The sequence below is a fragment of the Cucurbita pepo genome, chromosome LG03 (genome assembly GCF_002806865.2).
Source record: "Cucurbita pepo subsp. pepo cultivar mu-cu-16 chromosome LG03, ASM280686v2, whole genome shotgun sequence".
Taxonomy (NCBI): domain Eukaryota; kingdom Viridiplantae; phylum Streptophyta; class Magnoliopsida; order Cucurbitales; family Cucurbitaceae; genus Cucurbita; species Cucurbita pepo.
This window is the reverse complement of record NC_036640.1, coordinates 151,404-176,755: the sequence shown is the minus strand read 5'-3', so window position 1 is coordinate 176,755 and position 25,352 is coordinate 151,404. Positions and strand designations below refer to the sequence as shown.

The window sequence follows — 25,352 nt, the reverse complement described above, 5'->3', positions numbered from 1 at the left end:
AATAAAAGAATGAAATTCACACTGTGTTATAACAAAATTCGAATTATAAGATCCATGGTATAAGAAGGAAGGGAAAAAATTGAATCCACAGACAACCTTACGGAGTATGATATTCTATCTCAAGGTAAAAGAACGGATCGTTAATATGAAATTTTGCACAAAAGAAAAAGAAACAAAAACTGCATCTTATTTCGTCTACGCCAATTTTCAAGATTTAATGCATTTACTGATACCGAAGTGAAGGCGGTTCCATCCCCTGGTGTACTCGAATCACGTGCGAGCAGCCACAGGCACGGCGGCAGCGGCAGCGCTGGAAGCCGCGCTGCTAAAGAACGAGAGAAATCCGGGGGATACATTGTCTTGTTCGTCCAGGAAGAGATCTTCGGGAACTCTAAATGCGCCGTGGGCACAAACCAGAGCCACACCGACCAAAAGAGCCGAAACGAGGACCGATCCAACGCTGGTGAGGAACACGACGAACACGCTGAGCAAAACCAGGAGAATTAGGGTTTCACTGTCCTTGAATGTGCGGCCGAATACAACCAGCGGCTGATCCGACGGACGGAAGAGGTAGAGGAATATCCACGAGGATAAAAGCCCGACCAGAAGAATAAGGGAAAACGGATGAGAAACGAGAGAAAAGCCAAGGATCAGAGCAACCACAGCGAGATAATTGACGCGAAAATAGGAGTAATTCTTGCGAATTCGCAAGGTCGCTTCGGATAATGATTCGGGCTTTGAAAATGCCGTCCGATCCGCAAGTTCGGCCCATGGTTTTCGCTGGGAGAGGCCGTGCCGGAGAGATTCCGATATGTGGTTAATGAAGACGCGGAAGGCCGGCGTGGTGACAGGGCCTTGAGATTGGAGAGAACCGCCGGATGCAGCGGAGAGGATGGCGGGGGATTGAGGATTGGAGATGGGAAGTATGGCCGGAGAGGAAGACATTGTCGCGTCGGCGGATCTTGAGGCAATGGAAAATGGGAGTTTTTAACGAAGAATGCTTCTCCTGTAATTAAGTCAATGGGGGAAAAGGGGCGATGAGGAAACTGACGACGACGCAAGACCTCTCCTACCAATAAATAGTGGAGAAAAACGCGGCTGAGCGAATGTTTATTCCGTAAGGACGACCCTTCTCTGTGATATCTCTCTGCTTCTCATCGTGATCGTCCATTCAACTTCATTTCATTGGTCAACGAAGGGTAATGATACAGCATTTTGATCAACTCTACCATGGACCATTTATTAATAAGCTCAAACTCGATGGACCAAAATTAAACTTTAGATTATTCAATCGAACCTTTATATTATGCAAATATTGAAGTTTTACCCTCTCGTTAAATTTTGTTAAATTATATTCTAAAATTTAGAGTTTTTTTTATTTATTTTAAATTTATTGCTATTTATCAACTTCCAATTTTTTCGTAAGATGGTTTGTCTGCTTGGGCCTACGGGGTTGGACACGCCGAAGCCCAATCAGACCCAAAGCTCACGAAGGCGGCCAGAAGATCTTCCCTGTCTCGGCCCACAGAGTTGAGCCGAAGCCCACAATGTGCTCTTGTTTGTATTCCATCCCTTGTAGACGAAATTGAACCGCAAATAAATTTTGACGTCCGCCCTTCTATGAAATTAAATAATAATAATAATAATAAATAACAATAATAAGAACCCCTAAAACTACTTGTGCCTCGCAGGCTCACTCTCGCAGTCGTTCTCCCGCCAAAACCATTTCTTAGTGCTACGATTCCCTTCTTCTGTTGCTCACTTTTCATCGACCATATTGTCATATTAATCCAAAAAGATATCGTAGTCTCCTTTCTGTTTGCTTGCCGACGGAACCAAGGAGACCACAACCAAATCTCTTCGCATCCTGCGTGAACTGAGAACCAAGCCAAGCTCGATTCCAGGTTGTTTTCCTTTTTGTCTTTACTTCCAATCCACGAACCTCGGCGGCGATCGAACTCTTAAGCGTTGAATCGTCGTGTCACAGCGTTAATGGCGGAGCGGGATTCAGAACTTGTTTCTGCTATTAACGAACTCGACGATCGGTCATTCCTCTCGCTTTGCTTTGGTCCTTCAGTGTCCATCAGGATTTGGCTTCTAATAAACGCCGAGAGGTTCCAAATAAGGCCATCGCTGTTACTTACTGTTTTCCTAGGGTTTACGAAGGATCCGTATCCATATGTTAGAAAAGCTGCTCTCGATGGACTAGCAGGTTTGGGGAATACTGTTGTCGAAGACGGCAGTATGATTGAATGTTGCTATTTCCGTGCTATTGAACTTCTAAACGACGTGGAGGATTGTGTTCGGTCAGCTGCAGTACGCGTTGTAAGATACTCGTTTTGCGATATATCTCCATTGTCTCTTTTCTTTTACAACATAAAAAATTTGATTAAGCAATTTCGGTTCGGTAGTATGTCACAGTTCCTTAAGATTCATAGTCCATGATTGGATGTTGCAGTTCCTTAAGATTCATAGTCCATGATTGGATGTTGCAGTTCCTTAAGATTCATAGTCCATGATTTGATGTCGCAGTTACTTAAGATTCATAGTCCATGATTTGATGTTGCAGTTCCTTTAAGATCCATAAGCCATGATTTGATGACGATTTCTAATTAATAGACTTAGTTTTTTAATTACTGCGATCAAGCTACTCGCATTGGCAGAATATCACGTTCTTTATCAGTAAGAGCTTTTGACGATTGATCCAGGTCATCACTTGGGGTCTCATGCTTGCGGCTCATAGTCCAGAGAGGAAACAACATTTTTCTGATGAAATATTCGCTAACGTAAGTTTAAATTTAATATGCTGTTGATTTCTCTGGATTGGTGAAATTCATTCACTGAAAAACTTATCATCCTTTGTTTAGAGTGTCATTCTTAACTAGAATTCGAGATATCAGTCTCATCTAGATTCCGGATACTAGTATTGTGGTGTGCATACTGAGCGAACCTATTTAGACATAGTCCTGTGTTGCGTCTGGATAACATTTCTTCTGTTTGCTAGTGGTGGATTAACTTTGCCTTAGGCATTCAACTTCCTTGGTAGTATGCAACTTTAGATTCGCTTTCCATGTCCATCTTCTCAGCTCTCATGTTTAGTGTTTAAAACTTTCCACTTTGAATAGTGTTTGTATATGGACAGGTCACATTTCCTTAGGAGATCTTTAAGGAAGTGATCACTATTTTTCCATGCCAACTGAACTTTAGGAAGTGCTTTCCCTTGCGTCGAGTCTTAAAGTGAGTGCTTCGAATTTTGAACTTGTAGTTATAAAATGCCTCTACTGATATACGTATATATTGGTAATATCAGCTTTGTTCTATGACAAGAGATATGAGCATGGAGGTCAGGTTTAATGCATTTGTTGCAATAAAAAGGTTGGAAATTGTTTCCGAGGATCTTCTTTTACAAAGCATGTCCAAGAGAGTCTTAAGTATCTTCAAGGGGAAAAAGTCTCTTGTTCAATGCTATACCGAACAATTAGAAATGTTGGCGTTGGATGTTGCTGGGGCTTTTGTGCATGGCGTAGAAGATGAATTTCATCAGGTAACTTGCGTTGTTATATATGTTTGATTGAAATACCCCTATGCACCAATATTATAGATTTAAAAAAAAAAAAAAATTGTTCTTATCTCCACTATCCTTGTAATCAATCGTCACTCCTCAACGCGTTTTGCTATTTCAACTTTAATCTTGTAGTTTCTTCATGTTTATGCCACCAGGTCTTCAATGATAGTTGTTTCAGCTTGCTTGCTTAATCACCATACCAATGCCATAATGGTTGGGAGTATCCTCCTGTAAACTTTTTATCTCATTAAATTTGAGCATACATGTTTTTTTTTAAGTGGACAATCACTGCCTTTTTTCAAGAGAGGAAAATGACGGACAAGGAAATGAGTAGAAGCTTTATGTATTGAAGACCTGTCTTCTAAATTAGACATTAGCTACGAAGGAATCATATATGCTCTTCATCATATTAGCATTTGTAGAAAAAAATGTGACTATGATATTGACACTTTCTCTTAATCTCAAGGTGCGGAAGTCTGCCTGCGATGCTTTGTTTAATTTGATCATCCTGTCAACTAAATTTGCTGGCGAGGCCTTGAGCTTACTAATGGACGTCCTGAATGATGATTCAGTTTCTGTCCGCTTGCAAGCTTTGGAAACATTACATCACATGGCAATTTCCAATTGTCTGCAATTGCAAGAAGCACATATGCACATGGTATAGTTAATCCTTGTTCTATATTTTGGAGTCTTTCAATTACTCATAATAGGTGTTCATTGACAGCAGTTTAAGGTTACGATTATAAGAACTTCTGTATCTGAGTTTTTTCAATTAAAAGTTTGAACCGTACAAAATCATACTAAGCCTGTCACTGCGCAAGTCATCAAATGAAATTTATTTGTGTCAATATTTGAGATTGGATATTAAAGATCAATATCTATGTTTGGTTCATATTATTCTTATCAACATTGGTTTAATTGCAGTTTCTCAGTGCTTTAAGTGACAATAATGGCCACGTAAGATCTGCTTTAAGGAAACTTCTTAAATTAGCGAAGCTGCCAGATTTGGTGACATTTCAGTTGTCTTTTAATGGTCTTGTCGAAAGTTTAGAATCATACCCGCAGGTATGTCTTCCCTTGATCCTTCCCTTGTATTCTTTCTTCTTTTGTGCTGTTGTGTATAATTTCTATAGATTCGTTTACTTACTATTGCCGCTCCTTTCTGGAAATAGAATCTATATTGAACACAATTTCATTCTTATTGATGTGCTATTTTCACTTTGTTAATTGCTAGGATGAGTCTGATGTGCTCTCCGTGCTGTTTCATATGGGTCAGAATCATGTAAATATGGTTGCCTCCATTATCACGGATGTTTTTGAACAGGTTAGCTTGGCTCTTTATTTTCCGTATATGGTAATGTTGGACTCATCTAATTATCTAGTGAAATCATTTATATTCGTGGATTAGCTTCCAGCCATTATACCTTAATCCAGTTTTCAGTAGTGCACGTGGGGCATATATATATTTCAATATTTTATGTATATTAATAGAAACCTGAAAGCTCAATCGTGAAGGTCAATGAATGGTGATGGTACTGTTAACTCTCTTGTACTTGTTCTTTGCTTCAGATAGACCCAGCGTCTGAAGGAAAACTTGGATTTGATAGCGTGAAGGTGATTGCATATACTGTTCTAGCTATTTCAGCTCCCGTTCTGGACACTCATTCTCTTAGGATTCCACCTAGAATATTTTCTTATGCAGCTACATTGCTTGGAAGGATCTCTCATGCTCTGGGCGATATTATGGATCAAAGCACTATTTTTGCTTACTTGCTGCAAAACAGTAAAAACACTGGATTATCTGATCTGGGGTTTAATCCAGAGGGAGTCCCATGCTCACTTACACCTGGAAGTTATGTCAATGATATACTTGCCATTGCCTCACCTAAGACGCCTGCAACGATACATGAGAAGCAGCACAAAGATGATGATGCCATAGAATCTATCAAAACTATCCTCTCAAAGGTGCAAGATATTTGGCCGCTAATACAATCGGGATTTTTGCATGAAGTTCTAAGGACTTTGAGGTTTGTAAATCAGTTCTTTGTTTAACTTCTTATGGGGTCATACATTAAATGAATTGTTCCATACTTATGGTAGTTCTATGAAGCTTTTATTAGATATCAGTGCAAGATCAGTTGCCTGTGCTGATAAAGTCAATATTCTTTTATTATTATTTTTTTTAATGAACAATACGATTACTCTGTAAATTTTGAGCTTTTAAATTTTGTTCTTATCTTAGGTTGGAAAGAAGCGCTGGAGTGTTCGATATACCTTTTTGTGCTAGCTATATTCCTAGGTCCTTTGGTTGAATTAGATACTGCCTTTAGTCACCATGCTCCCAGTGTATCCAGAACCTTTTTGGGGTGGCTTTTTGATAATTAATTGTAGGAATGTTTGTTTTTCTATGGTTGGTACAGTTTTTTTTTACATCTTCCATCATATCAATTAAAACTGTTTTCTGTTTCCATGTTTTGACATGAAAGTGAGTCTTGCTTTTATTCTAATCATCATTGCAAAACGACAGCTTTGGTTTTTTCTCTTTTGTTCTCATCCTTGTCCTTTGCAGACAAGTAAATTCAACTTTTGGTCTAACTTCCTCATTTTCTTGGAATTGCAGGGTTTGCAAGGAAGCATTGGAAGTATTCACGTATCAAATAGACAAATACAGTGGGGCTTTAGCTTTTACACTGCAATATCTCAAGATAATGAAACTGGTTGCGAAGGTATGGAATTTGATGTCTTCAAAACATAGTTGTAGAATTGGAGAATGGGAATCTCTATTAGGAAAGCTAGAAAAGGGGCTGAAAGGGTTGAGAAGTAGGTTCATTGGATTCTCTAAAGAAGAAGAACGACATATCTTAGAATTGATGTTGGTAACTTGTGCACTCAAGTTGTCTAATGGAGAAATTTGCTGTCATCTCACAATTATGAGAAAATTGTCGATGATAGCTTCCAACATAGAGCATCTCCTTAAGGAAGAATGTATTGAGCCATCAACTTTTGTATGTGAAGTTCAAAGATCATTGTCAAAGTTAGGCGCCATTACCCCTAAAGCTTCTTGCTATTCACTTGATTTTAGAAAACTGCTGAAAACTTTCACCCTCAACCATCTAGAAATTTCAGAAAAACTTAAGCACGTCAAGGCAGAGCTAGTCATTCCAGATAATGACTACGAAAAACCCCTCTATTTTGTTCCAGGACTACCCGTTGGTATTCTGTGCCAAATTATCCTACACAATGTTCCAAGTGAGAGGAAGCTATGGTTTAGAATCACAATGGATAACACGACAAGTCAGTTTATCTTCTTGGATTTCCTTTCCTTAGGAGGAGGTTGTGATGAGGTTAGGGAATTTACCTATACCGTTCCATTCTACAGAACTCCAAAAGCTTCTTCTTTTATAGCTAGGATTTGTATAGGACTTGAATGTTGGTTTGAGAGTGCTGAAGTTAATGAACGCCGTGGAGGTCCAAAACGTGATCTAGCATACATTTGCAAAGAAAAGGAAGTTTATCTTTCCATGATCCACAATAGTTGATTTAGTGCAGGGTTCATTTAAAATATCAGTCTCTGTAAATATTGAAGGAATATGTGAGAATGGCTACGGAATATGTTTTTTTAGTGTAAAAGTTAACCATTTTGATCTTCATGCAGAAAACTGTTGTGAAGATCTGATCAAAATGAGCCATACCAAAATGAGCCATACCAAAATGAGCCATACCAAAATGAGCCTATTTATGGTTCAAATGCTTACTGATCCTGCAGATATCTTGGATACCAAAAGATCTGCGGATTGGTCTTTCTTTAGTAAAGCAAGAAAAAAAAACATCGATCATTCGTTGAAGGTATTTTCATTTCCATCTTGAAAGCCTCTATCACTGGGTTTCTTTGAAAGAGAAGCTTTTTGTTTCTGACGGCTTGCTACCCATGCCGTTTGTTAACTTGGATTCATTAACCGGTAAGTGTTATGAACTTAAATGGTGCCGTACAAGTGAATAACTGATGCAGGAATTGGATCCCAGGTATGTGAACAAATACTCATCCATGAACTCAATATAGAAAGAAACATGGAAAGTTACAAAACAAAACTAAATTCTTTTGAACTATTAAAAGAAGATTTTGTAACATTTATGATATAACCAAATACAACTTTTTGATGTTTTCGTTTACTTACAACTACATGTAATACAATATTTCAAATACAGATAAAAGGTACTGAAATTAGTTACTATTACCGTTTCGACGGTGGTGGGAGAATTATTTGTAAGTATTTTCATCTCTTACTCTTTTTAACTTGTATATCATTTTAAACAAAAAAAATTTAGTAAGATATTTATTTGAACTATACATATATATAAATAAATAGTACCTATTTTAGTAATTTTATTGGACAAGAATCATCTCACGAATCATAAATGAAACTAATAGTTCTGTTTTTTAAAAATGGATAATGCTTGTAGCAACTTTTTAAACAAAAGCAAATTATAGCAAAAGACATCAAGTGTTTAGTGTAGTTTCTCAAATGACTTCAGATTAAGATGTTCTTTTTCAAAAAAAATAATATTTTATTTAATAAAAAGCACTTTTAAACAAAATTAAAATGAAGATGTTTTTATTAACTCAGAAATTTTCAAAAATGAGCAAAATCTAAAAAATATGGAGTAAAACAGTTAATTATATAATTACTATAGAATATAATGCAACAAAAGAATTATATTTTACTAAAATAGTTAAATTACAAATTTAGTAATTGAATTTTGAGGTTGTTTTGAATCTTATAGAATTAAATTTAGTCTCCTAAATAAATAATCAAAATTTGTAAAGTCTTCATATCTTCTCAATACAATAATGAAAAGTTTAAAATTTTGATTTTTTTTCCGATCACTTGAAAGTAATTTTTTTTTATTGATATTATTTAAAATTCACAAAACCAAAGTTCAAACAAAACTTATAGTTCAACAAATATTTTCTAAATAGGGTGATTTAAAAACTTTTACTGAAAATATTTTTTAAAAAAGGGCCTTTAATTAGACAATTTCGAAATCATTTGAAAAAACACTAAAATTTGAGGAAATGGTGAAAAATGTCAGGAGTAAAAAGGGGATTTTTTTTGTGAAAAAAAAAACATTAGGTGAAATTATAAGTTTATAACCCTCCTTTTGAGTCAACTAGGCTTGTTTTTACTTTTGTGTTTTCAATAGATTTGAGATTTTGACTACCGATGTTGAAAAGTCGGGAGTTTATGCCTCTTTGCTATTCAAAAGGAAACCATTGCAGCTATGGATATTACCAACATACCAACTACGTGCAGGTGGGAGCCTCTTCTCACGCTCAGCGAACGATAGCCGATTGGAAACACCTTTTCCTTGGAACCCTGGACGTCTTTTCCTGCCAGCCGCACCCTTCTTTATAACTCTCAACCTATCATTTGAAAAACCAGGGGAGTTATAAAGTTAAGTGTGTTTTACAAAATTGATAGCAAAATTGACAAATTTAAAAAGACAACCTCATGGTACGCAAAGCAATGTACTTTGAAGTATCACTGATAAATTAAAGAAAAAGACCGTTTTCTAAATTATTAAATGAAGGGATATGGTAGATCATCGTCTTACCGTGTTCAAAATTTTGTCATCAATTAACACACCTCCAATTATGTATATGGATTCATTGATGACTCCAGCTGCCGCATATCCTCGCGTCTTATTCATGGGTTCCCCAACGATCCACGATTCCATACGTGGATCATATACTTCAACGCTCGAAACCATGGAATCTCCATCAAATCCCCCAAGAGCATAACTGCGTAGTATAGAACATTAAATACAGGCCTGGTCATTTCTCCACATGGATGTGAAAACTTATAAACTATTGCTTGTTTGGCGTATATTCCCAATTGATAAAGTGCATTCACGTAACACAATCTGACTCATTATAACCCGTAAGTCACCCATAACAAAGAAATGGCTTACAGTTTCTCGTTCAAAGTCACCAATGAATGACATCCTCGCTTTGCATTCATATTAGGGATTTGAGTCCATGAATGTTCTCTGATGTCAAACCTTTCAGCAGACCTGAAAAGGCAGAAATTGGGAAAGACCATGAAAGCTGTTTTTGTATCTTTCAAGCCAACTCAATTATGGCATGCTGGAGGCAACAATTGAGATAGTTCTATTAACTCCTCTATGAAGAAGAAAAGAAAAGAAATATTAGTCATGGTATCTTACCTCATATAGTCATTACCATCAAACCCCCCTGTTGCATAAATTACGCCATTGAGCTCCACTGCAGCAACAGCAAATCGCTGTAGAAAATAATCGAGCAATTAAAAGAAAATGTCAACAAACAAAATGCAGCTGTAAGAGAAGTAATCAATGGCAAGCATTCGAACTATGGTTAAGAAATCAAGCATGAAAAATTGGCCGAAGAGCATCCTTTACACTCGGTAGCACTGACCTCACATGGATTTATATCCAAGGTGAAGTCAAGCATACCAATACCCGACCATTAAACCGAAAGAAAATTTTAAGGAAATTTGTTCGTCATACTTTCCAAATTTAACCGAATGAATCGAGTTATCATAGAGGTGGATCAACCTAAAATTAAACACGACAAACATGCCAAAATCACCAATTACCCTTTGTAGCATTGACCTTGTACAAATCCATCGTCCAAGATCCATGTCAAGCATTTCAACATCTGAGAACGACTCAATACCATTTCCACCACCAATAGCAAATAATTTGTTACCAATGCTAACTCCTCCGAGGCTTCCCTTTGCCAGATTTAAAGAAGGGCACAAGGTCCACTGATCGGTCTCCAGGTTATATGATTCAACTTCAACAACAAAGAAAGGAAATGACAGAAATTATTGTATTACACAAATAAAGACATCCGAGAAAATTAGTAGAAGTCGATACCTGTGTTATACCATGCACAACCATTACCACCACCAAAAACATAAAGCTGACTATTCAACCATGCAACAGAAGCATATGCACGTACAGAGCTCATCGGCCGAAGTGATTTAATCATATCGCCAGAAGGGTCATACAATTCCAAAGTTGACAAGTGTGATGCACCATCATATCCTCCAATAAGAAAAATGGATTCATCAGGATCCAAACACAAGTCTTCCAATTGTTCCTCCACCACTACCCTCTTTGCTTCTACTGCATTTGAGTTTGGCAAATAATTCGACGTTATACGACCCTTCAACTCCTGGATTTCATCTTCTGCCGCCAACTGCCATGAAAAGTTGAAAATTTTCCCATAAATCTTATCACATAAGTTAACAAGAGTTGTTGTCTGCCCTTAAGCCATTTTCATCTTTGGTAGGAGGGACATAAACAACAGGCATTTGAGATGAAGAGAATCAACTAGTTAAAAGATAGATAACTTAAAACACAAGCAGTACCAAGATCGTTCAACCCTCATCCTCAAAAAATGCATGCATCGTCTTGCAAACCTTCAGCAAAACAGCTTAATCAGTAAGCTTTTTTCAAAATGTTTGTTTATTTAACGCTTTAGTGTTTGTTAACGTATCTGAAATATTTTCAAATATCAAATTACAAAACCATAAGTGCGAACTCTCGGCTTAAAAAAGTTGCATAGACTCATGTACAGAAATTTTCAACATTGTTATTATATGTGTGCAGGCGTGCATATATTTCACCTCCTACAATAAGGGATTCTTTAGAATCGACCTTACGTTATGTAGAAACCCACAATTCTTTTATGGTCCAGAAGAGAATATGAGGAATCGAGACAACCAATTAAAATTTTAAAACAGCGCCATTACAACCGCATAATTTACTACTCTAAAGATATTCACAATGTCCTGATTATCCCAACTACATTTTGATTAAAAAAACATGAACACATTGAATTCTTGAATATGACCAAATGCCAGACATGCAGAAGGAAGGAAGATAAGTATATAGTAGTGGACTTTTTAAAGTAAAGAATGAAAAGTACCAGCTTTTCCTCCAAGAAAACTATTCTCCTAGCTTGTTCTGCATTAGATTCCTTAAGCTCTTGTAGCTCTTGAACCAACTACAAAATATTAAAACCCATATTAAACGCCACGATCCAGAAAGATATTCACATAAAAATATATACCATATATGGAATGCTATAACTACCTTAGCAATTGGAGACTGAAGTCCAGTCAAAGTACCAAAGTCCTCTTCATTGCTCTCTTTGGACTTTATTGGTTCACCGGAACTACCATTATTCACCAAATTATTGCCCTTATTAATGGTAGTATGATTCATATCACTTGTTAAAGGCAACATTGGACTTTCATGATGCTTTATAGCAAATTGTTGTAGTTTGTGCAATATTCGGCACTTCACCTCTTCATCGGATTCATTTGCATAACAATGAGCTCCAAGTGCACTATTCCCTGCATCTAATGAGGAAGTAACATCTACGGCGTCCACTACTTGACTTTCCAGGTCAAAGTGCTCCTCCATAATTTGTGATTTGATCTTTTCACCTTCATCCCTTGATTCCAAGGAGGGGAGGACTGTACAACAAGGTTTGCAGTTCGTTGTAAATTGTGGTACATGTGGAGTCATTGCTTGAGATGATAATAAAGAAATCAACTTATTTGTCTGAGCATGGTCAAGCTCAAACCAGAAATGATTGGGGCTATAATAGTTGTCCTTAATTATAGGCTTGAACTGATTTTCTAACAAAGGTTGGCACAGCTTCCGAACAAGAATTTGAACCTAATAAAAATAGAAACCATAAGAAAAGAGCATTTTCTTGGTGATAACCATTGTCTATCTTCACAGTCATGCCAATTAGGGGAAACAGAACAAGAACGGAAAGTTTTTGGTAAAACCTGAGCTGGATAAAGTGTTCTCTCTGAACCATCAGTAGTCCACCCATATGGATTAATATTTATCTGTCCTGAACTAGCTGCCTCAAAGATACCATTCAACTTTCTCTCGCTATAGTTGAATAGAAACAAAGGCAAACCAGGATCAATGTTCTTCACATATGAAAAGTGTTGAGAAGGCAAGCCTGTATAGATGGAAAATAAAGATGTAAGTGATCCGAGGGCAGAAAATTGAAACAAAACAAGAGGATAATCTAGAGTGAAGAGAGAAGAAAATTGTAAGAAGAACAAAGTAATTGATATCGTCATGTGATTTCCAACAAAATAAATCACATTCTTTAAACTACAAAATGCTGACGCGTAAATATAAAACTAGTATAAGTAAAGAAAATGTAAAGAGGAGAAAAAATAAGCAAAAGATATAGATTGAGTTGTGGATACGAACCAAAAAGCTGGTTAGAAAGACATTCCTTTATGGTGCTGTTCGTGCATCCAAATATTACGCTTCCAAGGTGACACTTGCTCAAATTTCTGTACACTTCACCAGCATCCAATCGAGAAGAAGATCCAGCTTTGAACTTTAGAGCTCTCTGTCCTGTATTCATTCTTCCATATGGAGAAGTGAAGAAGAAAAAATCTAGTGAAAATCATAAACTGAAGAAATATAATGCTTGTAACCAAAGACACGTGTCATCCTGCACAACAAATCATCCAATAGAAATTGCATTCATAGTCAATTTTAACAATCTCCAAATTTCTGCTTTGACAACATACATATATTTTTTTTTATTTTAAAAGAAAGTAAGCTCTACAAAACTACATTTAGTCCACATAATTTATATATTACTTACTTTTCGCTCAACAAAGAAAAACATAAAATTATTTGAGGGAAGCAAAATGCATAAAAGAAAACATTAGCAAAAGTATGAACACTCAAAAATAATTATGGATAATGACAAATTGACCATTTGTGTGGTGATTCATATTTGGTCATGATTCCTGATTGGTTAAAATCTTGAAGGCTTGAGTTCACCAAAAGATAGGGATCAATTATCTAAATAGAAACAATAAGATACTGTCAAAATGATCAGGTGAAGAAGAAGGTAAAATAGAACACTCAAAAGCTTAAGGATCATTGACGTGCAAAACAAAAGGAACAACTGAAGATACATCAAGCAAAAGTTACTATTATAAAATTAAGTCAAAATGCATAAGGATCTTCCCAGACTCCCAAATATTTGACCAAAAAAAAAACTGAAGCTACATCAACCTCAACGTACGTTCTAAACCTGGACAAAAGAAACTTTTAGTAACCAAAAAATTGTGTGAACAACGACACCTAAAAAACATATTGAGAAATTAGCGCATCTTCAAACCGTGACAGTATGACCTTACTCAAGAGGTCTTCGACATGATTCCAAAAGGAAAAGCAGATAAAAATATCTAGCACAGTAGAGGAAAGAGCATGATATCTTTCGAGAAATTAGCGTTTATTCAAACACAACGTATTTAAGAACATGATCCTATAGTGAAATGCAAAGTACATTTCGTTTCAGAAGAAATATTTAAACAACGAGATTATCAACTGATATGAACAGGTTCCTCATGTACATCCGAAAGCACATTTCAAAAATACGTTACGCTTCGTCAATGATTCTAATAATCTTATAGCAACAAATCTGCTAACATTACTCGGATAGCCAGACTTTGGAACAAGTAACATAACAAGAATACGCGCACTTCGATTCGATCATCACTAGATTTCTACAATGCTAACTTCTAAGAGACTAAAAACCAGAAATCCATTGCCTCTACAGCGATAAAACGAGAATAGTGTCAAATCATTTTCAATCCAAAACCGCCGAATCATATGAGATTCTCTCTATATGAACACTTACCTTTCACCGCAGGCAACCGATTCAAATGAAGAACTCGCCGTTTGAACAAACTAAGTTTTCACGGAGATGGATTCAGATAGAGGTCTCAATATCTGGTAACTCTTCCTTCACGAGATCTAAAATGAAAATCCTCACATCATGATAATGAAGTTCCCTGTTAACTCTTTCGCTAACTCTCTCACAGTCGCGAGAGAGAGAGAGAGACGAACAGAGCGGGACTGTGCTTTACGGCGTGAAATCTCAAAACAGAGCGCGAAATGAGGCTTTTGCGTTTCTCAACAACGATCCTGACGAGTCTCGGTGAAGTAGTGAAGAAACGTGGAGGCTACGATCAAGTGTTTCATGCTTATAGTATGGATCGACAATTTTGCCACGTGTCGCGTGTATGTGGCATCAATGGCACAACTTGCGTAATCCAACCGTCCAGATCAAAATTTTTGCAGCAAATAAATTTTGTGGGTTGAAGAAAAAAGAGTTGGGAGTAATTAAAGCTGGAACTATAGAGTACTCTCGTCTTTCGATTATTAATGCCCACATTCCATAAATCCAAAACTCTTGCGCAACAGATATTTATAGGAAAAAGCACGCAGATCTCATAAATTATTGAGGAAATTAAAGTTTTTTTTTTTTTTTTTTCTCTCTCTCTCTTTTTGAGTACAACAGGGTCTAAAAATAAAATAAAATCTTAGGACTGTAATTTTAAAATTTAAATAGACATAAATTTCAAAATTCAGACATAGTTTATAATTTATTATAAAGTATATGGTATGATAAAATAATAACATTTTTTAAACAATTTTCGAATCAAAATGCTACCAAATATGGTTTTTGTTTATGTTTAGTCCTTTGAAGGCTACCGTATTTAAACAGAGGAAAATGCATAGTGAATAGCTCACATACCCATACCTGTGTGAATAGTGAGATTTTTAAGTGTAATTGACTCAAATTTATTGACTTAATCACTATTTCCCAAGCAAGATGTCCCATTTAAAAAAAAAATTAGTTAGGGTTGTGCACATTTAACCTACACGATAAAAAAAAAATATATTTTAGGGAATAAAACGATCAACAAAATATCTTACGGAAAAATAGGTCATACTACAAGCGATATTAAAAATCAAGAGAGTCAGATTACAAGCCATATATTATATATTATTAAGAATAGACTACAGTTGATATATTAAAAATCAAGATAGTCATACGACCGATGATATATTAAAAATCAAGATAGTCATACGACCGATGATATATTAAAAATCAAGATAATATAACGATAAGTGGAAAGTTTAATATAAATGATTTTTTTTATATGGAATAATAATGAACGATAAAGGACAAAGGCTAGAGTGATAAATTGCAAAAAAAAATTAAATATTGAATTAAATAATTAATGCTCCTAATTAAACCTAATTTTGTTATGTCCGGCCGGCCCAAAGCCACGAGTTATTCGTAGTTTTTCCGCAACAGCTTTATGTTGAACAACAACTTTACTATTAAACGACGACGTTCCAGTAGATCCCGGCTCCACAGGCCCCCGCGCCCGCGCCGTCTATTCTTCTTTTGCCAGTATATCCTTATTAATTTTCAAAATCTTCCAGACGCTCATGCTTTTTTTCTGTAAACCAGCAAGAGGACATCGATTTTCGTACCAGCAAGAAGGAAGGTAAGAAAAAACGATTCCGTTGTCAAATTATTACATGGACCCCTTCAAAGACGAGTTAATTTTTCTCAATTTGTTCTTCGCTTTGATAAAATCGATTGCAGTTCTGTAAGTTTAACAAAATAGCGTTTGCGGCGCCTCAGAATCTCGCGAAATCCGAAGGTCAAGGTTTCGGTTTAAGTAATCGAAGCCGTTGAAGTTGAGATAGATGGAGATTAGCGGAGGAACAGAGGGCTTGAGTCGCGTTCCTTTATCAGAAGTTGTTTCTGATTGCGCCAAAAGATGGTTTAAGGACACTTTGAAGGAGGCCAAAGCCGGCGACATCAACATGCAGGTCTTGGTGGGTCAAATGTATTATAGCGGTTATGGGATTCCTAGAGATGCTCAGAAGGTCAATTTCTTCCCTTTCAATTTATAAATTCCTATCGTTTAACTCCTCCGAGTTTTTCACGAAATCAAGAACTCCAGAATATTGCCTAATTTACTTTACTTTTGGAAAATCTTGAGCTTATATAGATTTATGTGGGTATTTATTGGTCAACAGCGCGTATCGTAAATATTGTAAATTCTGTTATGTTTCGGCTAAAAATGGTTCTCAGTTTTCTCCAATGGTTTGGTTCTCTATAATTTCGTGATTTGTTGCAACTTTGAGGAGATTGGAACATTTCTTAATGTCGTATGATTATTAATTGTTCAAATTTTGTTTTTGTTTACTGAAATCCTATTGACTTAAATGGAATTCGTTTGCATGGGTTCAAATACCATTGATTTTAGGGAAGAATTTGGATGACAAAAGCATCAAGAAGTCGATCGTCTGTCTGGAAAGTTAGTGATAAACATCCAGGTTGACTGCTATTTTGATAATTTGTCTTTTACTAATCTTATCAGTCGTCTATAAATATCTCTTGCTAATTTCTTAAGCCAAACATTGATTGAAATAGGTTATAATGCTAGTGATTCCGATTCGGATGAACTGACTCGCGATTCTTAACTACACCAATGTTGCTGATTCCTCTATGTTATGTCAAAACAGCTGCTGGTATCTCCTCGACAACCTGTCTTTTGGCAATTTAATTTGTTATTCTATGGCTCTTATGTGTGACATCAATTATTTTTTCTTACATATGTGAAAATGAAGTAGTAAAAGAGAGAGTCGGGAGAATATGACATTTTTGCTTGTTAAAACAAGTGCCTTCAGGATTCGGACGTCTTTTAACTCCCCTGCATCTGTTTCCATTATACTTTAACACTTCAAAAAGATCTCCCTCTGCCCTTGTGGCTGCCCGATTGAATATTAATTTTTAGTTTTTGTCTTCTACATCCAGTTATTGTTCCAGCCTCCTTGGATGATTTAGGGGATAGCTAAATGATTTTGAATATTAAGTTTGTTGAAGTTAATAGTTTTAGGTCATAAATGGTGACGACAAGAAGGCATCCCTTGGGTGTTCGTGTTTGTGTTACGCAAGTCTTGCTGAAGATCCTAAAGAATGGTTCTTTCTTGTTCTGTTGTCTTTGTTTTAGTTCCTCTTACATGTCACTTCTCATGGGAAATGATTGAAGCTCACACAACTTTTTTTCCTTCTTCCTATAATCATCAATCTTTGTTTTTTCAGTATCTTTGGTTTCTATTCAGTTAAATCCTTATTTGTCACGGGATGAGATTCAATTATCTTCTAGACCTATATCATACTTAAAATCTAGTTGCGGGTCAACGGCTGGCAGGATCATTGTTTTGTCCTCTAAATACACTTACATGTCTTTATACCAATCAAGCTGTTGTTTCTGAGACAACTTAGTTGTATGATGAAAGCATTGCTATGATTTAAAACATCTTCCCAACCATACAGTTGGGGAGATGTTTTTCACGTCAAAGATTAGATGGTCATGGTCATTTTCCAGTCATTTGCCTGTGCTATGGTTGATTCCATTGCCGTCGATATAATATTGGGATTTCAATTTTATGGAAAGATCATAGATATATGAATAAATATCAATGTTGATGAATATTTCCGTTAATCAAAAGATTTGTAAAAATTATTTAAATTAATAATTACGATGTTCTTACTTTCAGGTTTAGTTATATATCGTGTTAGTAGTATTTATAAAAGATATTAGAGATAACGATTAGTAAGTAATATCGATGTCGAACACTCCTATTCACAAATCTATTGATTCAGTTTGATCTCTTGATTTTTTGTAGTATGTGCTTTTCACCGTGGAGACTCTACTACTTGCTCAGCTATGTGTGTAGCTGCGAAGAACTTGTGTACTTGCTTCCTGATTGTTGGATTTGACGGATGTAATATGCTTTGATTTCTACAAACAATCTTATATCCATTTTTTCATTTTCTGTTTAGGTTACCACTTTTCATTGTCTGCGGGAGATTTTCATTTGTTTTTTGCATAAATGTCAAAATTTGAACTCTTTTGGTTGCTCTTTCAAATTCCCTGTCAAGAACACTCTTTTGGAAGCCTTTCCAAGCATGCTTCTACTTGCCTTCACTTTCTTAGTTGCTAGCTGTAACACCTTTAATGCCTAATTTTTTTTTTTTTTCTTCCCTTTCATATTTCTCTGTTTNGGATGTGTATGTCAAATGTGAAAGCATTGAGCGACCAAATCTTATCTTTAATGTCCTGTCAGAGAAAGATATTGTTTCTTGGAATACCATGATTCAGGGCTCTGCGGTTCAATTGATTTTGCCCAAACAAGCATTAGATCCTTTCTTTCAAATGAAATCATAGAATTTGAAGCCTGATTGCTATGGGACGGTTTGGTGCTTTGTCTGCTTGTGCAAGATTAGGAGCTTTAGCCTTAGCTTTAGGCATCTGGTCCAGCAGACTAATGGATAGACGTGAGTTCTTGCAGAGTCTCGTTTTCTAAACAGTTTTAATTGACATGTACTCCAAACGTGGAAATGTCGCTCGAGCACTGAGAAACAATGGAAAGGAATGACTGTAGTTTGAAACGCCATAATAGTTGGTGATTAATGGAAATGACTGTGTAGTTTGAAACGCCATGATAGTTGGTGATTAATGGAATTGTTAACGGACTTCTTGAAGTCCGAGACAGATCAAACTTATTGTCGGAGAAAATATATGCAAAACTTGATGAATTTGGTAGAGAACTGAAAGCCGCTGGTCATGTGCCAACAACAGAGGTTGTTCTTTTTGTCATTGCAGACAAGGGGAAAAGGAACATTTCCTTCGTTACCAAATTGAGAAGCTAGCTGTGGCTTTTATTTGATAAAGACTAAATTAATCCATACGCAATTTTGTAGAGTGTGAACGAGTGACCTTGATTCAATTTTTACCAATATCGAACCAATCCAAAATATTTGTTTTATTCGGTGAAAAAATCGAAGAACAAACTTATTCATTAAAAAGTCAACTAATTGTGAAATTATCCTGAATTTAAAAATGATTTTGAAATCTAACATTTCTTTTTTTTTTTTTTTTAGAAACTTTATTTTATAAGATGGGTAATTACAAAAAGAAAAGGAATTATTCAAGTCAATTGAATAATATATGGAAAAATAGTGTTAGAATATAAAATATAATGATAATAAAGGACATTCCATGATCCAAAGTCAAAAACCTATGAATTGCTCTTCCGACCCCAAAGGCCATGGGGTTGAAAGGAAGGGCTTACCAACAACCATGACGGCCTCTTTTAAGTCCTACCGTACACAACAGCAAATGAGGTCAATTAAGTATTAATTAATCAAATTCAAAAAATAAAATATTAAATAAATTAGAATAATACATTAAATAAGTGTAGGCGTTATCCGTACTAATTTCTCTGTGGCCATATGATTAAGCGGGTACATGTTACAGCTGACCGTTGACTTTCTATATTCAATAACAACAAAATAACCAGCGCAATCATCGGTGGCTTCTTCATTACTGCATCAATTGGAAACCATCCAAATAGAATACGATTGAAGAATATCTTTTTCCTTCAACAAATAATAATAAATAAAAAAAACTAAAAAATATCTTTTAGCGATAGCATTACCTAATTAAAAATTGACATTTAAGACCAGAATTATATTAAAATTAGTATGATAATAAATTATTTATTCTAATAATCGTACTCTCTCTTTTTTTTTTTTTTTTCTTTTCAGGATTAATAAAAAAAAAAAGAAGAAGAATAAATTGAAAGGCAAAAAAGAAAAGAATCTTTAAAGAGAGCGATTGGGAAATTGCAGCCTGCAGGTGCAGTTCGTGCCTCCACCAAGTCGGGTGTTGGAATAAAATCTACAAATCCCCAAATATTTCCAAATCTCTTAGCGTAAGAACGGAACCCGACGATATGCATTGAAGCATGTTGGGCCCACTCACAAGAGCCTCATCATTTCCGGAAACTATTGGATTGTTAATTATTTCTTGAGGGTTTAATTAATCCAAGAGTATTATTTGAAAATATTTTAGATCCAGGTTGTGAAGAGAGAATAATATTTGTAGTTCTAGAGAGCGAATGATGAGGGGAGAGAATAAAGGAAATGCTATAGCGAGGCAAGGAAGGCAAGTGGGGGGAGTGGGCCCCAATTCCTAACCCACTTTTGACGCTATCTCTCACCGTTCTTATCTGAGTAAGGTCGGTACTATGGCTGCCCAAACTATAAGTACGGCAATATCCTTTCCCTTTCATTTTGACTCATCCATTTTCCTTTTTTATTTTCTTTTTCCACTTTTTTAATTATTATTATTATTTTTTTTTTTTTATTAGGTATGCCGTTTCTTTGATCGTACAGGTTGTGTGCACTTTGAAGTTTGAATCCGTCCTTCCTCACATACTCCTCCACCGGATGACTCATGAAAGTGACGTTTCGTTCACCAAATTACAATATTAACCCCCCTTATTTTCTCATTCCAACTTTCTCCTTCCTCTCATTTTTCTCTGTTACGGACCTCCCTCGGCTTCATGAATTACCAACATACCCCCTATTATTTAATCTGCCGATTTCTTTTTTAAAAAATTATTCAAAAGAAAAACTATAATTTTGTTTTGACCGTAAAATTTGATGAATACGAGAAATTTATATAAAAGAATGGAAGTAATATTAATAATAATATAGAAATAAAACTAGCGTATCATCGACGTTGTGAGGGTAGTGACGTAATTAGACATCTTCCTCTCTCTTTCTCTCCCTTGAGCCCATCCCATAACCTTGAAGGCAGAGTATTTTCCGTTAACAGTTATCGCTCCGTCTGAGGAAGTAGTTGGCTTGTTCTTCCCGGTTCCTAATATTCCGATATAGAAACCAACTGCTCAGATTCAACCTGTTTTTTTGTCAGAGCTCTCAGACTTGTTGCCTTCTTTTTTCTTCTCCATTATTGTTTTATATGCGTTTTTTTTTTCAAGAGTTCAATACAAAATTCCAGGGAAGAGTTTCCTTCTTCAAGCATGAAGAGGCAGAGGAGATTCACTGAACCCACAAACCCTTTTGATCTGGTTTCCGATGAAATCATCTTCACCATACTCGACTTACTGAGCTCTAACCCAATTGATCTCAAGTCCTTCTCCTTAGCCTGCAAGTCATTCTACTCTGTTGAAGCAAAGCACCGCAAACTCCTCAAACCTCTTCGTTCTGAGCATCTTCCTACTGTGCTTAAACGATACACGCAATTGGCTCACCTTGATTTTTCCCTTTCTCCTCGAGTCACCGATGCCTCCTTGGCCATCATTTCTAAGGCCTGCAATTCCAAGCTTCGTTCTATCGACCTTTCGAGGTCTAAATTCTTTTCGGCTACAGGGTTGTTGAGTCTGGCTACGAATTGTACAAATTTGGTGGAGATCGACTTATCGAACGCTACGGAGCTCAGAGATGCGGCGGCTGTGGCTTTAGCGAAGGCGAAAAATCTGGAGAAGCTGTGGTTGGGGAGGTGTAAATTGATAACGGATATGGGGATTGGGTGTATTGCAGTTGGATGCACGAAACTGAGATTCATCAGCTTAAAGTGGTGTATGAGTATTGGAGATTTGGGGGTCGGTTTGATCGCTGTTAAATGTGAACAAATTCGTAGTTTGGATCTCTCCTATATGCAGGTAATCTGCTTTGTCTTGGCATTGAATGGGTTTTTCTTTCGTGATTTTGCTGATGGAGTGAGACAATATATACATTTTTCAGTCTGATTTCCATTCTTGAATTGGCCGAGTATTGATTGTTATTGAACTCCTGGTTTAACTTTTGGGGTAGATGTATTAACATTGGTGCACCATTGTTTTTGGCCCTTTCAGATCACGGAAAAATGTTTACCATCCATATTAAAGCTCAAGCATCTTGAAGATTTGGTATTAGAGGGATGCTTTGGCATAGACGATGACTGCCTTGCTGTTATTAGATATGGATGCAAGTCCCTAAGGGTAAGTTTTGATGAACTCAGATAGCTACTCCACTTGGTTTTATTTTCTATTGCTACATAATCCTTGGCCTTGTTTGAGTCATAGTAGGACTCTGGCTTAGCAGTTCGAAGGGTTTTTGATGATTTCATCCCTTGAAGCGTATTCTGACATTGGCAAACATTTTAATTTCCGCAGAAACTTGACGTGTCGAGTTGTCCGAATATTAGTCCTTCCGGGCTGTCTTCCCTGACCCGTGCTACCTCATCTATACAGCAGCTTACTTTAGCTCATGGCTCTCCTGTAAGTCCATCAACTTAATCTCCGTTTTTAACTGTGTGTACTGCCTTGTTATTTACATAGTATGATTGAAGTTGTCTGTTCTTGTTATTTACAAAGTATGATTGAAGTTGTCTGTTCTTGTTATTTACAAAGTATGATTGAAGTTGTCTGTTCTTGTTATTTACAAAGTATGATTGAAGTTGTCTGTTCTTGTTATTTACAAAGTATGATTGAAGTTGTCTGTTCTTGTTATTTACAAAGTATGATTGAAGTTGTCTGTTCTTGTTATTTACAAAGTATGATTGAAGTTGTCTGTTCTTGTTATTTACAAAGTATGATTGAAGTTGTCTGTTCTTGTTATTTACAAAGTATGATTGAAGTTGTCTGTTCTTGTTATTTACAAAGTATGATTGAAGTTGTCTGTTCTGTTGGTGGTTTAGGTGACTCTTGCTTTGGCTAATAGTTTGAAAAGCTTGACCATGTTACAATCGGTCAAATTGGATGGGTGTGTTATTACATACGATGGACTCAAAGCCATAGGAAGTTGTTGTGTGTCCCTTAGTGAACTGAGCTTAAGCAAATGTGTTGGTGTGACTGATGAAGGACTCTCCTCCATTGTGAAAAAACACAAAGATTTGAAGAAGCTCGACCTAACTTGTTGCCGCATGATAACTGATGTTTCTGTTTCCCATCTGACGAACTCATGTGGTGGCCTCACCTCTCTAAAAATGGAGTCTTGTTCCCTTGTTAGCAGAGAAGGGTTCATCCTGATTGGACGACGATGCCATTTGCTTGAGGAGCTTGATTTAACTGATAACGAAATTGATAATGAAGGTCCTTAATTTTCCTTTTCTGGGTTACCACTCTCCTCAAAACTCCTTTTCTGGCATACTTATCATCCATTTCTATTCCATACAGGTCTGAGATCATTATCTAGGTGTTCAAAACTCTCCATCTTAAAGCTAGGAATTTGTCTGAATCTTAATGACGAGGGACTTGCCCATATTGGCACGTCCTGCGCCAAGCTCATGGAGCTAGACTTATACAGGTTTATAACTTCTCATGATTCCCTCTCTCTTTAATTTTAATGGACTCGGACCTGCGCTGACTTATACGCGTCTTCGTTTTTTTCTCCTCAGGTGTGTGGGAGTTACTGATTCTGGCCTTTTGTCGATCATCCATGGTTGCCCTGATCTTGAAATGATAAATATAGCATATTGTCGAGATGTCACGGACGTGTCATTTTCATCGCTACGTAAATGCTCAAGGCTGAAGACAATTGAAGCTCGAGGGTGCCCGCTTATCACATCTTCTGGCTTAGCAGCAGCTGTTGTAGGGTGCAAGTTACTAAGGAGATTAGACTTAAAGAAGTGTTGTAATGTTGATGATGCCGGCATGATCTCCCTTGCTCATTTCTCTCAAAACCTCAGACAGGTGGCCATTGCTCTCTTTTCACTATTTCTAGGAGTAAAACAGGTAGAAAAGCATCATATTAACTTCTCTAGTGTCTCTCGACAGATAAATTTGTCGTATAGCTCGGTTACAGACGTGGGACTGTTGTCTCTTGCCAGCCTTAGCTGCCTTCAGCATCTGACTGTATTGCACACCAATAGATTAACTCCAAGTGGAGTTGCAGCTGCCTTGTTGGCACATAGTTCCTTGACAAAAGTGAAACTCCATGCACTCTTTCAAGCACTGCTACCCGAACGTCTTCTTAAACGCTTGGAAGTACGAGGATGCACATTCGAATGGCGAGAGAAAATATTTCAGGTACTTGTGCGTGTTTTCATTTTGATATCTTCATTAGTATTCATTTTCGGTGTGGACTCTTTGGGAACATCATATACTTTTGCCTCGATTCTTGAACTCGAAAGTCGAACCAATGTTAGGCTACTACTAAAGAGAGTCCCACATTTTTGTTGCATATTAGGAGTGGAACCTTGATCAATTTTAGGAATGCTCAGTAGGTTTTTACATGATTGGCAGGCTGAGTTGGATCCCAAATGCTGGAAATTGCAGTTGGAAGATGTGATGCAAATTGTGTTATAGGATGATGATGATGCAAATTGTGTTATAGGATGATGATGATGCAAATTGTGTTATAGGATGATGATGATGCAAATTGTGTTATAGGATGATGATGATGCAAATTGTGTTATAGGATGATGATGATGCAAATTGTGTTATAGGATGATGATGATGCAAATTGTGTTATAGGATGATGATGATGCAAATTGTGTTATAGGATGATGATGATGCAAATTGTGTTATAGGATGATGATGATGCAAATTGTGTTATAGGATGATGATGATGCAAATTGTGTTATAGGATGATGATGATGCAAATTGTGTTATAGGATGATGATGATGCAAATTGTGTTATAGGATGATGATGATGCAAATTGTGTTATAGGATGATGATGATGCAAATTGTGTTATAGGATGATGATGGATGCGGAGGTAGGCGCAATATATGGTGGAGAGATTTGGAAGAATTTGTGGAAGCCTATCTTATTTTCATTGGCTCTTCTCCAAACGCCTTGCTTTTCTCCCCTGCTCTTCCAAGTTTAGACTATCATGTAATATGTTGAGTATTTCATTCTCCAAACAGATTCCAAAAACTATGAAAAACTAGTGGCCTTTCTATAGGCCCAAAAGCTATTGTTGGTAGGAGAATTGGGCCAACAGAGCCCATTTGGTATTTTTTATTTTTTGGTGAAGGAAATGTGTGATTGGGCCGATTTCGTAAACGGAGATG

At 36.5% G+C, this 25,352-nt stretch overlaps 5 protein-coding genes across 12 annotated transcripts; 3 read left to right on the top strand and 2 right to left on the bottom strand.

Moving 5' to 3' along the window:
* LOC111790998 (PRA1 family protein B4-like) lies at window positions 1-1,084 on the bottom strand. The gene has a single exon (XM_023672162.1). It carries the CDS (start codon window positions 943-945, stop codon window positions 271-273), a length of 675 nt encoding a protein of 224 aa, XP_023527930.1. The 5' UTR covers window positions 946-1,084; the 3' UTR covers window positions 1-270.
* A 592-nt stretch (window positions 1,085-1,676) lies between these two features.
* LOC111790611 (protein SIEL) lies at window positions 1,677-7,587 on the top strand. 3 transcript variants are annotated; one of them, XM_023671584.1, is made up of 8 exons: window positions 1,677-2,325; window positions 2,709-2,786; window positions 3,311-3,544; window positions 4,032-4,223; window positions 4,490-4,630; window positions 4,800-4,889; window positions 5,135-5,592; window positions 6,186-7,587. In XM_023671584.1, the coding sequence occupies exons 1-8, from the start codon at window positions 1,993-1,995 to the stop codon at window positions 7,102-7,104; spliced, it is 2,445 nt and encodes an 814-aa protein (XP_023527352.1). In that variant the 5' UTR covers window positions 1,677-1,992; the 3' UTR covers window positions 7,105-7,587. The 3 variants fall into 3 exon arrangements, with proteins under 3 accessions (XP_023527352.1, XP_023527353.1, XP_023527354.1); XM_023671585.1 differs by lacking the exons at window positions 1,677-2,325; window positions 2,709-2,786 and adding an exon at window positions 3,147-3,237; XM_023671586.1 differs by lacking the exons at window positions 1,677-2,325; window positions 2,709-2,786 and adding an exon at window positions 3,149-3,237 and having other exon boundaries at window positions 3,328-3,544.
* Window positions 7,588-8,723: 1,136 nt separating this feature from the next.
* LOC111790612 (influenza virus NS1A-binding protein homolog) lies at window positions 8,724-14,596 on the bottom strand. Of its 2 annotated transcripts, XM_023671587.1 has the most exons (11): window positions 14,310-14,596; window positions 12,857-13,017; window positions 12,415-12,596; window positions 11,708-12,298; window positions 11,541-11,618; window positions 10,484-10,808; window positions 10,201-10,400; window positions 9,791-9,867; window positions 9,536-9,637; window positions 9,179-9,365; window positions 8,724-8,987 (listed from the first exon to the last, which is right to left on the bottom strand). In XM_023671587.1, exons 2-11 carry the CDS (start codon window positions 13,014-13,016, stop codon window positions 8,898-8,900), a joined length of 1,992 nt encoding a protein of 663 aa, XP_023527355.1. In that variant the 5' UTR covers window position 13,017; window positions 14,310-14,596; the 3' UTR covers window positions 8,724-8,897. The 2 variants fall into 2 exon arrangements, with proteins under 2 accessions (XP_023527355.1, XP_023527356.1); XM_023671588.1 differs by lacking the exon at window positions 14,310-14,596 and having other exon boundaries at window positions 12,857-13,039.
* A 1,144-nt stretch (window positions 14,597-15,740) lies between these two features.
* LOC111789719 lies at window positions 15,741-18,453 on the top strand. 2 transcript variants are annotated; one of them, XM_023670391.1, is made up of 5 exons: window positions 15,741-15,972; window positions 16,113-16,360; window positions 16,744-16,813; window positions 16,911-17,008; window positions 18,170-18,453. In XM_023670391.1, the coding sequence occupies exons 2-4, from the start codon at window positions 16,178-16,180 to the stop codon at window positions 16,958-16,960; spliced, it is 303 nt and encodes a 100-aa protein (XP_023526159.1). In that variant the 5' UTR covers window positions 15,741-15,972; window positions 16,113-16,177; the 3' UTR covers window positions 16,961-17,008; window positions 18,170-18,453. The 2 variants fall into 2 exon arrangements, with proteins under 2 accessions (XP_023526159.1, XP_023526158.1); XM_023670390.1 differs by having other exon boundaries at window positions 15,743-15,972; window positions 16,074-16,360; window positions 18,170-18,443.
* Window positions 18,454-21,048: 2,595 nt separating this feature from the next.
* Window positions 21,049-25,335, top strand: LOC111790727 (F-box/LRR-repeat protein 3). Of its 4 annotated transcripts, none has more exons than XM_023671756.1 (9): window positions 21,050-22,018; window positions 22,211-22,336; window positions 22,511-22,615; window positions 23,035-23,428; window positions 23,513-23,642; window positions 23,734-24,028; window positions 24,113-24,364; window positions 24,581-24,631; window positions 24,996-25,161. In XM_023671756.1, exons 1-9 carry the CDS (start codon window positions 21,377-21,379, stop codon window positions 25,005-25,007), a joined length of 2,007 nt encoding a protein of 668 aa, XP_023527524.1. In that variant the 5' UTR covers window positions 21,050-21,376; the 3' UTR covers window positions 25,008-25,161. The 4 variants fall into 4 exon arrangements, with proteins under 4 accessions (XP_023527521.1, XP_023527524.1, XP_023527523.1 ...); XM_023671755.1 differs by having other exon boundaries at window positions 24,968-25,161; XM_023671753.1 differs by lacking the exon at window positions 24,581-24,631 and having other exon boundaries at window positions 21,049-22,018; window positions 25,036-25,335.
* Window positions 25,336-25,352: the final 17 nt, after the last annotated feature.